The sequence below is a fragment of the Sprattus sprattus genome (assembly GCF_963457725.1).
Source record: "Sprattus sprattus genome assembly, chromosome: 16".
Classification (NCBI taxonomy): Eukaryota; Metazoa; Chordata; class Actinopteri; order Clupeiformes; family Clupeidae; genus Sprattus; species Sprattus sprattus.
Window position 1 is genome coordinate 17,429,998 of NC_137914.1, and position 17,886 is coordinate 17,447,883.

The 17,886-nt window shown below is 42.1% G+C and overlaps 2 protein-coding genes across 2 annotated transcripts; both read right to left on the reverse strand.

Moving 5' to 3' along the window:
- Positions 1 to 1,298: 1,298 nt before the first annotated feature.
- Positions 1,299 to 4,457, reverse strand: tlr9 (toll-like receptor 9; the record flags this gene model as incomplete). Its single annotated transcript, XM_080853490.1, has 1 exon — positions 1,299 to 4,457. One exon carries the CDS (start codon positions 4,455 to 4,457, stop codon positions 1,299 to 1,301), a length of 3,159 nt encoding a protein of 1,052 aa, XP_080709616.1.
- Positions 4,458 to 6,076: 1,619 nt separating this feature from the next.
- On the reverse strand, positions 6,077 to 17,713 carry LOC308376889 (acylamino-acid-releasing enzyme). Its single transcript, XM_080853381.1, has 23 exons — positions 17,651 to 17,713; positions 16,690 to 16,819; positions 16,241 to 16,367; positions 15,964 to 16,051; positions 15,767 to 15,842; positions 14,765 to 14,856; positions 14,559 to 14,636; positions 14,292 to 14,429; positions 13,996 to 14,087; positions 13,714 to 13,754; positions 13,490 to 13,608; positions 13,295 to 13,355; positions 13,030 to 13,127; positions 12,817 to 12,868; positions 12,620 to 12,708; positions 12,132 to 12,270; positions 11,872 to 11,955; positions 11,585 to 11,665; positions 9,010 to 9,098; positions 8,040 to 8,230; positions 7,595 to 7,697; positions 7,384 to 7,490; positions 6,077 to 6,805 (listed from the first exon to the last, which is right to left on the reverse strand). Exons 1-23 carry the CDS (start codon positions 17,660 to 17,662, stop codon positions 6,688 to 6,690), a joined length of 2,205 nt encoding a protein of 734 aa, XP_080709507.1. The 5' UTR covers positions 17,663 to 17,713; the 3' UTR covers positions 6,077 to 6,687.
- Between the last annotated feature and the right edge of the window lie 173 nt (positions 17,714 to 17,886).

Consider the following 17,886-nt stretch of genomic DNA (forward strand, 5'->3'; position numbering starts at 1 on the left):
AGCCGTGAAGCATGCTTTGGAGTCCGAAGCTGCGTGTTAGCGAGCAAACCACATTTGTGTGTGTGTGTTTGTGTGGGTATGTGTGAATGTTTGTGTGTGTGTTGTTTTGTGCATGATTGCATACGTGAGACACTTCAAGTCCGCCCACCTCGTAGACTACGGACCTTCCCACCACTTCCCGTGGGCATTGTGCTGACATACCACTCCCTGGTGGTACATGCCTGCAACGTCCCTGTCCTCCCTCCAACTCATTCTCCCCCTATCATTTAACCCAGTGTTCTACCATTTTCTCAGTCTCCCACTCGTTTATCTTCTCCTGTCATTTTGCAGGTTTATCTCCCTCCACTCAAGATTTCTTCAGTTGCACAGCTGAAATGCATAGCTTTCAAATAAGGTGGTCTGAGTTTCACAGACAATGATAAATAGCAATACGTTTATTTGTGTATATAAGGATATGCTGCCAGTTAAAAGGTACAAGTGTTACACCAAGGTGTAAGGACATAATATTCTGTAATTTGGATGCCATTGTAAATCATAACGATAGAAAGAGGAATTTGTAATACACCAAATATACCAAAAGAAAGAAGCAATTGATCAAGGGTTAGGTTTTTATCACTGCATTCTTCCTTTTATCAATTTTTGTCACATTTTTATGTATGTACATGTATGTAAAGAAAAATCACTCTAAATATACCATTACTATACCTACTAATAAGATGCAGAAAATAAGATAATAATGTAATACAAAACTCTGAAGAAAAAAATATATATAAAAATCGATGCTCATCTTTTTACAACTTCTCCATTTGTTTTTTCCACCTGTCACCATTAACAGCCTTGTCATATATTTCTCACAAATAGGGATCCCCCTTCTACCTGAACGTAACGTGACATTAATAGTATAATAGTCTGTGCAATGAAATGTACAATATGTTCTGGTGGGGAGCATGTTCTGTTCTTTCTCTCTTTCTGGCACAGTTCTTTACAGGTTTCAAAGAAGCCCAAGAGGAAAGGGAGCTCATCCATTTGACTCATCTTCTTTTCTTGAATTACTAAATATAGTGTATTCAATCCAAGTATGCCAAAACTATTTATCTAATATCTTAGTATCTTGTCTCAGAAACAATCCAATGATTTAGTAAAACAAATATAGGTCATGGTTTTCTCATCATTAGAATATAATCAATCTAAAATATTACCCTAAATATTGTTAAATGTAAAATAATTGTTAAAATCCGGCACGTTTTTAGCCTTAAAATGAGTTTGAAAATAATGATACTGCATGCCCCATACTAGCCTCAGAGAATATCATCAGACAGGAATCTCCCTGTGACATTCTTATCATAATAGCGGACGTTGTCCGATGCGAGGGCAACACGAAGCTGGTTCCAGAACACTGGCTGTGCCAGTGGATTTCTGGGCCAGGAAACAACAGATTTCCTGCACAAGCGCTTCCTTATCTGCAGGTACCTGAACTTGTGGAAAACAAGGTCAAGCAAAACCAGTACTGCCACATCCACTTTCTCATCCAGAAGCCGCTGTTGGACCAAGAGAAAGGTCTGTCGGATAACCCCACTCACTTGGTACCGAGCTCCTGGGTTTGTCAGCACAAATACAGTCTTGCGGCTGTTATGAACAGCATTGTGCAAGTTCTCAATACACGACACACCTGGAACCCAATCCCGCTCCTCTAGGCACAGTTTGAATCTCCATTTGCCTTTGTTTTCAAGGCTGTCCACCAGTTCATTGTAGATCCAGTCTCGGACAGCCAGGTTTCTTGTGTCAAACACCACAAATGCATCATACTCATAGTGCACCGTAGCAGAGCTCCCCCGGAATTGGGAGTACCCCTTGTTGCCGGCCCAGAGTACTTGAAAGCAATACCAAAGGTCCCATCCGTACAATTGTTTCAGAAGTGTAAACACAATCAGTATTATGGTCAATAAAGATGTGCACAGGAAGGCGACACCACCGAAGATCTCCTGACAGGAGCGAGGATCTATGGTCAGGATGTTCACTCCTTGCAAGGACTCAGGGAACCCACAGCGGACCTTTGTGGTCAGATGGGGGATTGTGATGTTTGTTGTTCGTAAGTATTCCACAAACCAGGATGTGGCACAGCTGCAGGTGAAGGGGTTTGCATGCAGTGTGAGTTCTCTTAATACACTACCATTACGTAGTGGTGCAGGTAGACCCGATGCATCTAGGAGTTTCAGCTTGTTGTTGTTAAGCAGAAGTCGGAGCAGGGCTGCCATCTGGCTGAAGAATTTTTTGGGAAGTGCAGTGATCTGGTTGTGACTCAGGTCCAGGCCACTGAAATTAAGCCCAAAACTCACATCTCTGTCTGGCAACTTATTAAGGTAGTTTCCACTGAGGTTCAAATAGCGCAGCTCTGGGAGTGCCGTGATGTTATCCCAGGGGAAAAAGTTTAGCTGGTTGCTATCGAGCCTGAGGACTTGTAGGCTTTGAGGGAGGTTAATAAGTGCCTCTGGCAAAACTGACTTCAACTGATTGCTGGAAATATCCAAGTGTATAAGGTTGGTGAGGCCCTGAAAAAATATGATGTATTGATCACTGGACCCCCACATAATGTCCAGTCTGTTCCCAGCAAAATAGAGGTTCTTCAGGGAAGTACTCGACAGGCTTGAGACACGGTAGCGAATCTGATTATTGTCTAGGCTGAGAGATTCAAGAGAGGTAAGTCCTTGTAGAAAACTGAAATTGTGGCCAATACCCATCATTTGAAAGGAGAAAGCATTACTGCTGAGGTCGAGAGCCCTTAGTGTGCCCTGCAATTCTTGGAAGGCTTCATTAAAGTACAGGTCTATGCGATTGTTTGCCAAGTTAAGGTACACAAGATTTTTCAGACAAGAGAACTGTTGTCCATTTGGTTTTATGCTCATGTAGTTGAAGGACATATCTAAGCAAACTACTTTTTCCATGCCTACAAAAACACTGGAATTTATTTTCAGGATGTTATTGAACGACAGGTCAAAAGAGAGTTGTTTTGAGCATAACATCTTGTAGAAATTATGCATTGTAAAGTTAGGCCACATTCGGTCATAGGGTCCTGGTGCGGTTTTTAAGAGGGGCTCAAATTCTGAATCGTCTTGACACTGGCAGTCTTCTCTACTGACCAAGTTTACCCTATGGACCTGAGGTTCTGACTGCCATTCCTCATGGTTCCGTTTACAGACTGGGATAAAATCTAGTGCGTTTTGTGAGAGCACCACTTTTTTCAGTGCCTTAATATGTTGAAAGGCACTCATGTTGCAGGAACTGATGAAATTAGACCGCAAGTCAAGGTATTTCAGATTTGAGAGGTTGGCAAGGATCTCCATGCTTTTTGGTGAAAGTGAATGAAAAAAATAGCCATTCAAAGACAGTGACTCCAGATGTGACATATTCATGAGGAAAGGTGAGAGAGAAAGGTGTACGAAGGATTTTAGTGGTTCATAGTTATACATCAGATTCAGATTTCTAACACTCTTTAGGTACTGGTAAAAAGTTCCATTACGTATGGTGTAGGCTAGCAGATTGTCAGAGAGATCAAGGTATTTAAGTTGACCTAGAGAGGCAAAGAGTCTAGGTGGAAATGTACGGAGGGAGTTTCCACGCAAGCTGAGATTCCTTAGTGAATGGCTCTGGTTGAGAAAGGTGTGATCATGCAGCATAAGGGGTTTGGTATTGGGACAAGGAAAGCAGGGTTCCACTGCATGATCACACCGCTGGCAATTCCATGCCAGGTTCAGAGTAGATAATTTGGTTAGATTGGCAAACGCCTTAGCAGGAATCTCTTTTATTTTATTCTCTCTCAGGTCAAGATACGTCAAGGATTGGGGTAGGCCTACTGGTATTTTGGATATATTATTGAAACCCAGTAAGAGGACCTCAAGTTTTGGGAGTTCCTTGAGGACCTGTTGATTGATCACAAAAGTCTGGTTACAAGGGTTGGCATAATAGCAGTTCTTCGTGAGCAGGAGTTGCTTCAAGGATGGGGTGCCCAATGGGTCCTTCAGGCTGAACAAGTTGTTCAACTCCAGGTTCAGGATCTGCAGGCGCTCGGGTAGAGGAGGTATGGAGGTGAGACTGTTTCCTGTCAAGATGAGGGTTTGCAGCTTTTTAAGTGCCACAAAGGCACGAGAGTCGATCTTCAAACTACAAAGAGGAATTCCTAGGTTCTTGTACCTGCCAGGGGCACAATTCCACATCATAGTGAGGTTTCTCAGATTTGGGACACCAGAGAAGGCTTCACTCCCAACATGCCAAATTTCGTTGTGATCCAAGTTCAGTGACTGCACCTCTGTAGATCTGATTTTAGGAACGCTGGTCAAGTCTCTTCCCATGCAATCCACAGAGATGAGGTCATCGTCACAAGGGAAAAATCTGGGATATATACCAATCACCACTGGTACCAGAAGCCATACAAGGAGGGATATCAGTATGTGTTCCATCATGATCTAAAAAAAAACATAAATACAACAAGGTCTTCTTCATTATTACATAACTGATTTAGTTAAATGTGGTACTTTATTATTTATCACTCAACTTCTTAAAAATAAATGAATCTTCATAGCCAAATGTAGTTTACTGTGAACAAACATACAACAGCTTCTACTATTAACCTAATGGAGAAGACTGAATGTTGGAATTTTAAATCTTATTTTTATTATTTATTTATTTTTATTATTCTTATTTTGTTCAAAAATGCACTACCTTATAGAACACACAGCAGTGAAATTACATGTATCTTAATTCATTTTAGCCTTCAGGAGAGTTGTTATCAAACAAACAATATTTTAGCTTGAATCTTGAGATACATTATGCTTGAAAGATGGTGGTTCAGGCCATCAATTTGTTTTAGTTTTTTTTTGTTTTGTACTATTGGTTCCTTCACAAAAAATAATGATGTAAATACATTTGTAAAAGTACACTTTCAGAGGAACACAACGTTGAATGCATGCCTGTCATTATTTTCCATAAATAAATGTTCACAAGGGGAGAGAAGATTACTACATTTTTACATGAGCACTTTATACTGAGCGCATATACAGTAATGTAATGTGATGTCTAAGCCAAGTGCGTGTCTGAAAGTTGTGAGATCGGCATGTTTTCTATTTTATACATAAGACTAGTTTTACCATAGATGAACCAACTCTCCACACCTCAACATTATTTTACCTCTCCCATTTTCCCTATCCATTGCAACTGAATTCGCAAATCAGTGAAAGCACACTTGATATACACATATACAAAAGATTTGATTTATAAAAGAATGCATTGTTGCGGACTCACCTTGCGGCATTAAGGTCTCTGAGGCTTCTATGCTCTATGCTCCATCTGTCACGACCCCAAAAGGAAACATAACTGAACCTGACATGAGGTTTTATGGAAAAAAGAAGTGAAACAATGTGGTGAAACAATACAAGCACTGTTTGAACACGCAAACCAATGCACCCTGAACAGATGTTCTGTTATTTAAATCCTCAAAAACTAAGTAATTTAATCATATTTACTAACATACACTGAAAACACAGGAGCAGTTTTACAGCCAAGTAAATAATGTTCATGGTTTACAAGGTAACAAAGTTTCTTAAAAATATGACTGGCACTGACCTCTTGATGGATAGACACACACATTTAGAAACACCAGTTAAAAGAGAATGCCAACTCGAGGATTGATGTATCTCCCACTCCCCATCTTTAGAATGAGTGGAAACAATTGTTGGAGGGGAAGTGAGAGAGAAAAAGAGAGATAGAGAGCAGTGTGTACAAAGAAAATGTCAGCGTGTAGATTTATAGCTGGGCAAACAAACTGGTGCAGTTAACTGCCAAGCACAGCTCCCGTATTAGCTAAAAATACAATGTGTATATCGATAAAGCCTGAGCCTTCAGGAAGTAGTGGAATTGAAAAACAATTCTTTGGCCAGCAACCTGGCAGGGACTGTATTAAAAGGCTTCCTTAATATTCTCCTTATAAACTCTGAACTGAAATATGTTTGGGCACTGAGATTGTGAAGACAAATGGAGAGTGTATTAACCTACAGCTATGAAGTGTGGAAAGAGCAAACACGAGGACTCATAAACAAACATTTTATTGGAAGAATCCAGATAATACGCTACACAGACAGTACCAAAAGCCAGAGCATCTCAGAACCCATTTATAAAACACTCGAGACAACCACACATTTAGCCTTTCTGTCTACATCTATGCAGTGCCAGGGGTGGAAGCAGCTGCTATAAGCAATGGTTAGTTTCACTCTGAACCATGAGATTGCACTGAAATGCATCTTGATAAATTTGACAATTATGCCAGAATTTAGGGAACTTGCAAGGTTTTATTACTGAAGAGATTTAAAAAAATTACGGACTGGCAGTTTAGGTAGACTTACATTGCTGTATGATCCAGTTATTAAGACATTCATTTGGAAGAATGAACACAGAATCCCTACCAAGTTGAGCACGTTACCAAGACCCCTTCATATATTTTGGTTTAAAACGTAGTGTCAGTGCTAATGGGGTTGAATCCTCTGGCATGTGTGAGTGAAGGCGGAGGGAGAAACAGGAAGCATCCACCAGAGACAGTCAGAGATCAGGGTGCCCACTTCTCGCTCACACGCTTCCCCCAGCACGGGGACTGTCAGCAGGAGAACCGTGATTTAGGACGGCTGCTCGCCGAGACCAAATTTATTGGTCAGATTTAAGGCCACAGTGCTGGATGATCCACAAAGCGATATTCATGAACCCGTCTGACTCGGCAGCAATTGTGGACAGTGAATGGTTATTGCCTTGGTACCACAGTAACCTGTTAAATAAAGAGAACAAAAACATACCAGTCAAGTATTCATTCAGTCCGTGTATATAGTGTAGTCACATACTAGCTTCATGATGAATTGGAATTGGTCTATGAAATGTGTGACATGTGAAAAATCATGGTTATTTGTGTCTCATCATACAGCTCAGAAGGGTGACAGTAAAACAAGGCAATGTTTTGCCCCCACAATAATATCATCAGAAATTGGTCAGTGTTAAATATTGTGTAGCCCATTAAATATGGGAATAATCAACATGGTTTGGGAATATTTCGGTTTCATTATGGACGCATTCTTATCTACAAATGACTACAAAGAAGAACTACTTGCCGATTAGAAGACCTATGATTCATAAACAAAGAACCCACGTTTAGAAACCATCCTCTTTATTGTTGCTAAGCTTTTGCTCTCCCTCTCTCTCTCTCCCCACTCCCTCTTTGTCTCTCACTATCAACTAACCTACAAGCAAATAATCAGGCCAGATAACAACCAATAGCCTCAAAGCTGTAATTAAGGGCTGAAAGAATCAAATGTCCACCATCTCTTTGCATCTGTGTACCAGCTCACCCACCTGACTGGGATTTGGCGAGCCTTTAGGCCTCTGTAGTACTCGATGCCTTGCTTTGGAGGGACACGCTTATCGTCCTCCCCCAGGGTGAGCAGAACTGGGGTCTTCACCTGAAGGAAAGTTCCAGAAAGATTCTCAGTGTTCTGTATAGGACACAGCGAGATGAGACAGATCACAGGGAGACTGACACAAGCTACTAAGATGGCCGTCTCACCTGAGAGATGTGTTTAATGGGAGACTTGTCAAACATCTGCCCGTAAGCAGCAGGGTCAAGCTGAGCAGCTGGAGTATAATCCAGCCCTGCTTCTACCATGCACCTGCGAACGAACACACACACACAATCACAAAGAGGCAGAGAGACAGATACTTTTACCTTAAGTACATCTTAAAGCAGACTACACACATTTAAATTGTCAAATGATGGAAGACCTCTCCAATTATTTAACAGATGGTCCCAAATGTCATTCAGTAGAGGCACCATTGTGAAGACAATAGAACATTTCAGATGAGCACCACATGTGGGGTTAATTATGAGACAATTGGCAGGGGTGAGGAGCATAATTGGACATAGCTGTGGGAACTCCATGGAGATGTTAAATAATGCAGAGAGGATGCAGACACCCCACCACAGCCCCAGTTTCTCGCTGGCAGCTTCGTACCAGTCTGGAATGTCAGTGCTGCCAATCATGGTCGTCAGGTTGGTGACAGGATTCCGTGCGATACACGCCTTGTAGAAGTCCGGGAACTGGCCAATCAGGTGGCACGCCAGGAAGCCGCCATGGGAGCCCCCTGATATGGCCACCTTCTGCTCATCGAAGCAGCCCTGCTTTAGCACCGACTCCACTGCAAACTGTTGGGACAAGTAAGATCACCATACATGTTAAGGCCAGACTCTTACCACTAACAATTGTAAGACAGAAAACACTTTAAAAATTATCAAACACAATCGACTGGCCAAAGTCTGGGTATCAGAGGACCTCTCTCAGATCTTCTCACAGTAAAAGAACATGGCCTTAAGACACAGGACAATACCCTTGGATTAGTCAGTCAGGAAATTCATGGAAATTGAGATCATGGAATTTCACATGTTTTGCTCTTATACCTTCACTCTCTTACACTTTTACACTCTTGTTCTTCCTCTTACTTTGTTACTTACTCTCTCTCTCTTCATTTCCCCTTTATGTCTCCCCATCTCATTTCCTTTTTCTTATTCACTCATTCAGGTTGGGTCTAATTTATTTACATCTGATGCATTCATGGTGTATCATGTTCCTTTGGCCATTCATGTGTATTTGTTTTCATTGGCATCTAACCTGTTTATTCAGTTGTTATTATTTACAGTTGTACTAATCCATTTGGTTTATCCATTCTTCTGTTGTAAGTTCAGACCACCTTAAGCCTTCCCAGCCTGGTGTTTTTGTGTTGATTGTGTTGACACTTTTGGCTGGCTTGCACAGGGGATACAAGCACTGCAGTGGTACTTTTCTAGCAAGGGGAGTATTCTAGGTGTACCATTTCATTCATAATTCTCAAATCTAATTTCAAATAATAAGGAGCAGAGGCATGTCATTTCAACTGGCTGCAGACAGCAAAGTTGTAGTACTGGAGGTGATGCAACAATGACAGTACCTGAACATCTAGCACGTCTTGTGTGCCAACCTTCCCTGGTAAAGAGTAGATGCTGTCTTGGCCAAATCCAGTGGAGCCACGGTAATTCACTGTGAAGAGAAAGGCATTGATATTCATGTTACACATGCAACACACATGCAATACATAATCTAATACCAGAAGTGTTTCTAAAAGAGTGTGGGTATCATATCTGCCAGGGTTATTATATTTGCATGGTAAGTCATAGAACGTGTCGCTTTTTTTAAGTACCGGGTCCTCATTTGGTAAGAAGTGAAAGGGGCGTAGCTGAAATATAGTTCAACTGAGTTAGGTTTTCAAGGTCGCAAACTTGTAAAGTTTATTTGGCGCGAGATTGATGAAAACAGATAAAACGTTTTGGTGTGAGTCGAATCTATTTGGATGCTACCCTGAGACGGGACTGAGGTCCATGACTTTGGGTGATGGGAAAAACTACAAATCTCCGTGAGACAGGGATGACACAGATAAGCTTACAGTCTACGTAGCATTCTTTCCTAAAGAACATTCGGCAGGGTTGTTTATGATGAAAAACCAGTGAGTTGACAACTCAGCCAAAGCAAGCGCAACACAAACCATTAGACAGCTTATACATTATTACTGACTAGTCCAACAGGTAGAAGGCCAGCTCGGCATCTGACTTGCATCCTTTGGACTCTTGCTCAGTTACTCTCTCTTTTTCTCTACCTCACTTCCTCTGACAATGTCTTCCTCGGTTTCTTTGTCTCCTCTACCATGATGTCTATACAGAGAATACCACGCTAGCTTATTCCTATAGCCTTCACTGTAGGTGTCCCGCTTGTCCACCAAAGTTTAATAGTGCAATAATACCAGGCATACCTGCCGTGCTGTGGTTCCACATTCGCCATTCTCAGTATTACACTGTACCAATGTGTTATTTTAAGGTAAATTTGTAACATAATGTTGCTTTAAACTAATACTGAATATTATAACCTTCATAAAGCTAAGATTTATTGCAGGACTGGTGTATTATACTGCACTACTTTAGCTCAGTGTTCCTAATACAGTGGCATGTATATTGTGGTTTTCTCTCCACCTTTGGCCTTTTAAAGCTACTTCTCCCATAGGATTCCATTTAAACAGCGTCTGGTTTCCCTTTAAAAGCCCCATGGCCGTTAAGCGTTTTCACCTTATGATTGGAATCTCCCCTTTAAGAACATCTGCTAATACCCAAGTATAATTGCCTTTAAAGTCAGCTGGTGGAAATATCTAGCAGGACTCATATCAAATGGGGGGTGGTACACCTGTAGCCTCGCGCTATCATACCCTCAGCTGTGTTTTAGCTGGGTTATATTTTCCTCAACAGAAAACCTCTTGGTTTACTAGATCCACTTTTAAAACGAATCAGTCATGCATATCCAAACCATAACTTTAAAATCCTGCATGCATCAGTTTTCGCTATGAACCCATCCAAATCACTCCCAACTCTGATGTGACCAATGAAATTTGCGACAACAATCCAACAAGTCTCTGGACCACGGTGAACACAGAGCATATGTGGGACTCAGTGGCACGCATTAGGATGACTGACACCTCATCGTCTTATGGACGTGAAAACAGGAATTCCCCTGATCAGCTATGACAGCACAGACTGGTCCAGTCAATCTCTCGGAGTTGCAATCTCTAAACACACCACAGGAGATGATGAGCCAGGCACATCCAATTAGCTCCAGACACATCCAATCAATGGCTGCCTTACCACCGGCAGATGTAACGAGCTGCAGGGCTTATAACTAGCTCAACATGCACACCAACATAAATCAATTAAGCACTGCTAGCTCACTCAGCCCCACGCAGGGATATCCTGTCAATCCAGGACACAGAGGTCCACAATGCCACATACTTGAGGGTGTGCACAGACTTATAACAAACTTTCTCTCAATTTGATTGAATTTAGGCATGTAGCTCCCACTTTCTTAAACTACCATTCCAACAGGAGTGGCTAAGTGTCCCTTGTCATGCCTGCTACATTCAAGAGCCAGTGTCCTTGCCCTAAAATAGCAGTACATGTTTTATGAGGACATTTTGTTGATGTGACATTTCAGAAGCCGTTCTGGCACAAAGAACATATCTGTTCTAACAATACTCTTAAAGAGTGGTTACTATGTATGGACACTCAACCTCAAATGGATTACTGGAAGTAATACATGTGAGCACAAGCTATTGTCCATTTGCGACCATTTCAATTCTTATTACACAGAATGCATTCTGTTGATTGCTCAAGAGGTCAAGCAATGCCAAATGACCTGCCATTAACTACAAGGCTGTGGTCTGATTCAGTATCTAGGCAAATTTCACTCTTTGGTCCAGACCAAACAATGAATGCTTTATGGATGTGTAAATAGTGATAAAAATGCTTTGCAAGGTTATTGTGGATGGGCTTAAGTGAACCACAGGCTGCTAAATTATTCAGACTTTCCAGATCAGCTCATGCAACAGACAGGTGACAAAAGGCGGAAGCTTTCAGGTGGTTATGTTGTGCTGTTCAGCTCCCTCAGCCTGATTTACAACAGCCCTTCTCAGTAGGGGAGCAACTCACCTAGTAGAAGAGCAAATCCCATCTTACAAAAAACAGCGGTGGACAAGAGCCAGTCGGCAGTTATGACTGAGTGAGGACCACCTGAAGATGAGAGAAATCAAGAGAGAGAGAGAGAAAAGAAAGAAAGAAAGAAAGAAAGAAAGAAAGAAAGAAAGAGAGAGAGAGAGAGAGAGAGAGGGGGAGAGAGACAGGAGTAATTATCAATCGTCCTGACCATATTCATGACAACACACCCTCACGTGTACATAGAGAATAGAGCCCACGTGAAAAGATGTTTTTAAACACACCATGTGGGATGACAATGAGAGGCAATTTCACTCCCTCTTTGGATTCCTTTGGTTTCAGCAGCAGGGCCTCAAAATCCAAACCAGCTGGAGTGAGACAAAAGAGGGAGAAAAAGAAAGAAAGAAAGAAAGAAAGAAAGAAAGAAAGAAAGAAAGAAAGAGGAATAGAGGAGGAAATGAGGGATACGTTGTGAGGTCTAGCTGACGCAGCACATCCTAGAAACATCAGTAAGTAAGTCTCAGCAGTCTCATCTTGTCCTTACGGTATTGGTCGTTGTCCTGCTCTGGAGGGGGATTAAAGGTGAGGACTTTCCAATCTATGTCAGACTGCACCTCAGCCGTTTCCAGGGTGACCCAGCTCACCTGCACCTCAGGGCCTTTCTCAGGCAGGAAGCCCACTCTCTGCAGAGAGGAAGTTATGTCACCAACACATATCAGTTGCAACTCTACTCTGTGCAACACGCCTCCCAGTCACATTTAAGGAATTTTACTCAGTCACTAAAGCTATCCCTAAAAGGGATTAATCCAATTTATTAAAAGTCACCTTTCTTTTGGTATGGACAATGCAATGCGATAGACAGAAAGTGTGATAATAAACATATTCACCAGATCTTTCAATTTAGAAAAAGAATAACACCTAGCCTTAATTCTACTGGGGATCTTTGATTCAGGACATTAACTGGCAAAAAGCTTGGCTGTTACCCCGTCACTACTGTAACACAATATGGGAGCATTAAAAGCTGGTCATTACCAGACTGGGAGGGCAATTTGGGGAGGAGCAGCTGACCACCATCAGGTCCCTGTGAACGGTGAGGAGTGACCAGCTCCCCATGCCCGACTCTGAGGGAGAGCAAAGCGAAAAAGGCATAAGTCTAATAGGCCTTTAAAAAATACCACAACATCTCAGAGCTAAGAAGATGGAGGAGAGCAGAGGAGTGGTTTACTCACTGGAAGTGAGAGATGAGACGCTGCCTGTTGAGACGTCAACCACCATAAGTTCCTATATAGTGAGTTAAACACACAAAACAATACAAACAAACAGCGTTTGGGTCATTTCTTTTCAAGGTCGCAAACTTCCAAAGTTTATTTAGGGCAAGATTGACGAGGACTCTGTGATTTGGTCTCACTGGGTGCTTTCCACCGTGTGGGAGCCTACTGTACCTGATGGCTCCTCTGGGCACAGGAGATGAGGACCCGCTGGCTGTCAGCCGACCAGCACATAGGAGACAGCATGGAGGTGTAGATCCCAGTGAAGCCATCTGCCGACACACAGACAGGACAGGACAGGGGAGAGGGAGAGGGAGAGGGAGAATATGAATACTGGCTGTCTGTTTGTCTAATTAATTCACTCACCTATTAAGATATTTACACAAACTAACACTGAAAAAGACAGAAACTACATATACATAACAGTGAAGTAACCGACCTTCCCCTGGCCTCTTCACCACATCTACAATGACTGAGGTCTTCTTAGTGTACCAGTCATACTGCAAAGGAAAAGATACAGAAATTGAAACAAATTTGATCTCAGTATGTATTCACACATTATCCCATCAACATATACAGGATATGCACACAGGCAAAAACACACACACACACACACACACACAAATCCAATCACCATGCTAAGTCGGCTGCACTGCTGGTGGGGTCCATAGACTCCACACTCCAGGTAGACAATCCTGCAGTGGTCAGGACTGAGGCGAGGGGAGGACACTGCACTGGAGTCTGATAACTGATCTGCTCCAGCAGGTAAAAACAGAGAGAGGACCGAGGAGTCACTTCTACTTCAGAACACTATTGGGATTCTAATCATTAACGTGAAGTAAGTAATGAGCTACCTACCACACTTTCCACTTGTCAGATCCACATGAAACAAGGAGGACCTACGTTTATATAAAAGAGACATATTAGTGGGTAATGAGTGACTTGGAAGAATTATAGTATAGTTATTGCAGTATTAACTTAGAAACATTTCCCTTTCTAGTTTCAGCCAATTAAGGCAGAAAGGGACTTCTGCAGTCCAGTGTAACTGGAATAAAAATGTAATCTTTGAAAGACCGTGAGTGGTGAAGAACATCCCCAAACCATGTTGAAATGCACACCCCTACACAGACACACTCATACCTTCTGTTGGGGCAGTATCTCAGTCCTAGCCGAAAGGGTTCATGCCACCATCCAACAAACACCACCCCTGTGTCATTGGGAGCCCAGAATGCCTGGTAGGCAAAGACACCATTACCCATCATGCATGATGGAGCAACCCAACAACCGATGTGTATTGTGTACATATTGAAATAAAATGAATATGATTATGGGATTACATACCAAAACATTTTGTGAGATTAAACACTAGCATTCTAGGAAATAGATATCAACCTCTTTAATCAATTCATTGTTTTTGAAGAGGAAGAGATACACACCTGTCCAGGAGAAATGCTCTCTGGAATGCCCTCCAGTACAGACACGTTGCTGCCCTCAATGTCCAGCACACAGAGAACAGGAGTGCTCTTGTTCACCAGTGTCTCTCCCCAGTCCTCATAATACACAAACTGGTCCCCCTGAAAGTGTTCACACACACACAAACACAGGCCCAGAGATTCCTTTATGAATACATTCAAATACAGTACAAATACCCTGGCATACAGTTTCCTAATGATAACCCTAAATACAGCATTCACTTCTCTTACCTTCAAGGCCTCTTCCTTCTTGCCCACCTTAATTCGCTCCTCCTCATCTCCTACTGGACTCGACTCAGGAGATTCTGTCTGAAAGTACATATGGAAGAACAATTTCTTTCAAAATGTACTCTTTAGTTCTGTGGTACTTTTGTTATACTATGTACTGTAGATATCTAAGTGTGTGAGGAACCCCCCACACAGTGTGAAGAACCGACCTTGAAGAAGGACTCAGCCTTGGGCCTTTTCTTCTCTGCCACATACAGGAGGTGAGTTTCAGAGTGAGACCAGACTAGGCAGCCAAACTGATCTAGTGGAGGGACACCAGAAACACTCACTGACAATATCACTCACTGAGAGACACAACAACACATTATCAAATCAAAACAACCTGAGAGTATCACAATTCTGCCAATGTCTTTTGTTTAAGAGGAAGGTGCACGAACACACATAACATCCCCTACTGGTAAGCCACCACTTCTCAATTCCTATTTCTAGGTAACTTTGACCTGGGTCCTGAAACCTGCTGCTGGAAAGAACACAGTGATGAGGCAGTCCCGCAGCTCAATTGGTGGAGTATCACTTCCAGTGTCATGTCAGATGTTCAGCCCCTCGGGAGCACACACTTGAATTTCCTAGATAAAATGCCATAAAACGCTGGGCTTCTGTCTGTCTCACTCACTGCCATATTGCAGGGACTATAAGACATGAAATAAAACTGACACAAAGAACTTGCACACAAGGTACTTTACAGTAAAGCTATTTTAAATACAAGCACTTTTGTGAAGAGCAAAAAAACCTAATTCTAACAGTCTAGTAGTATGTTCGTCAGCAATGGGGAGATCTTTCAGTTGTAACGCTTTGAACAGGTCATACTGTCAAAGCATCCTCTAAGAAATAACTTCGGCCTGTTTCTAAAATGTTTTCAGTTCTTTTCTTAAATAAAAAGGTAAAAGCATAATGACTAAGGGTCAAATGCATTTTGTCATCCTGTTACATAGCTCTGTATTTTTAAGAGATAACGCAACAGGGTGAGCCTAGGAACAACATCAGAGCCTAGGAAGCACTTTAAAGCGGTGAAATATTTGTAGTGTCCATTGTGTCAGGCTAAAATACTTCAAACATGAACACTCAGAGCAGACGTGTCTAACATAAGCAGTCTGTGCATACATCTCACTGTCGCTGAACTTTATTTTGGAGCAGTTCTGCCAGAGGCTCACCATCTTCATAGACTTTGCCATGCTTCTTGAGATCTGTGAGATTGAGACTCTTCACCTTGCTGTTCTTGTGCCAAATCTGTTCCAAGGAGAGAATGAAACAGGTCTCAGAACTGATGATAACCTGATAGAAAAACTACAGACAGATTGTAATCAGACAGTGAGAGGCGAGATCAAGAGTTGATAGGTGTGTGTGAGACCTCCAGGAACTGCTTCTCCTCTCCTTTGATAGTGCATTCTCTGACCACAGCTTTCATGTCCCCTGAGGGAGAGTCTTTGCTCAACAGCCTGTGGAAAGAGACAAGGGACACTCAATTTAAACATCACACTTCTGATTCTCTTTGGTGGAAGACTAGTTTCTCTCTCTCTGTCTCTCTCGGTCTGTCTCTCTCTCTGTCTGTGTGTGTGTGTGTGTGTGTGTGTGTGTGTGTGTGTGTGTGTATGTGTGAGTCTAGCCAAGATAATTGTGACACCCACACTCCCTTGATCTCTGTGCAGTTCCCAGATGGTCCGGAGAAGACAACCGACTGATCATCGTGAAACACAATGTATTGGCGGCAAAACTTCACTTGTTCATTCCTCTCCAGGTCCCGCTGACTCCATTCTTTAAGGAAGAGAGGGGAAACGTATCAATGCAGCTGTTTATAAAGGTTATAGATAAAGAACAAGACCAGACCAAAAGTTGGTCTTGCATCTGAATTTCTAGAAAATCTAATGACATATCCCATTCTCAAGTAAAATCAAGACTTGATGCTAAAACTGACAGAAGCATATGCCTACAATATCATTTGTGCAGACTGTGCAACAACACAGTTAGTACCACAAGGACAAATAATATGTATAGTCTAAATTATTATGTATATCCATTGTGTAGGAGCATTGTGATTTCATGGAAGGCATTAGGCATGATGTAATAACCTCCAAACCTGTGTAAATGTTGCTGTACTTCCCGCCGTACTGAGTCGTTATCCCTGGACCAATGTCGGCACGGCTTAGGGATGGGAACTGACTTTGCTCCCGGAAAAGCTTAGCGATCTCGTCCGGGTTGTTCATCACCTTACCATACAAACAAGAAAAACTGGCAAAGTGGCTCACCGACACAAATCGTTTAGCGTGACACAGTGTTATCTTTATCATTCCATCGATCAACATGTTTGCTATAAACCCTGTCCGATTCTTGGAAGTGTACACTTGGAATGCTTTATGCTAATGTAAACAGAGCACCAGTGGGCTACTTTAAGTTAAATTGTAACCCGTAAGATGTCCGCCAGACTGACAAAAATGCAAAGTCTTTGGCGGTGTCAGTCCGATTATAAGAACCAACGTTATTGATTGCATTCCATCATGTTTTATCGGGTCTGTGTCTTGGGCTCCAGAGTTACTGCCGAGAGTACTAACGACAGTTGGCGACATATGTCAAGTTCATGCGAAGTCACGGGGGATGACGGGGCGTGGCATGGATCCTCAAAACAAAGGAAAGCTAGCTACCTACTTACTAACTGACCCACAGCGCAAGAACAAAAACATTCCATCAATCACATCAAACAGAACAATAAGTTACAAGGAAACAACGTCAGTGTTACAAATCCTAAAGTTAATCGTTACACGTCCAGCTGCTTTGGCAAAAGAAACCAGCAACATACTACAACCCTGGTTTGTTTTGTTGAGTTAACACTTGATATCGACTTCTGACATTGGCTATGTAAGTTATATTGCTGTCAAAGTTTACATTCTCGTGCTGTGTGAGAACGTCAAGGAGTCAGCGAAGAGCGTAGCAGTGTAAAGCCCCCACAAAAACTCGACCTGTATACACCGACCTTATTATCTCAAAAGGGAAAATCAAACGTTTAAGTTATTAGTAAGTATAATTTTGGTTTTTATATTTACCTGAGAAGTCATGCTGCTGGAACCTGTGTCGGTATACCAGTGACAAACCTGCTGCACTTCCGCCTCACGTCACACAGCACAATCTGATTGGTTTATGGTGTATTGTTGCCGCGAATTCATTGGTTAAAAATCCTGGCTGCTTCGGAATAAAAGTCCACATGTAAAAGATATGGATAGATATGGTGCTATTTAGATGGTTAATGTGGAAAGTTAAGGTGCTTTTCATTTTGCAGTCT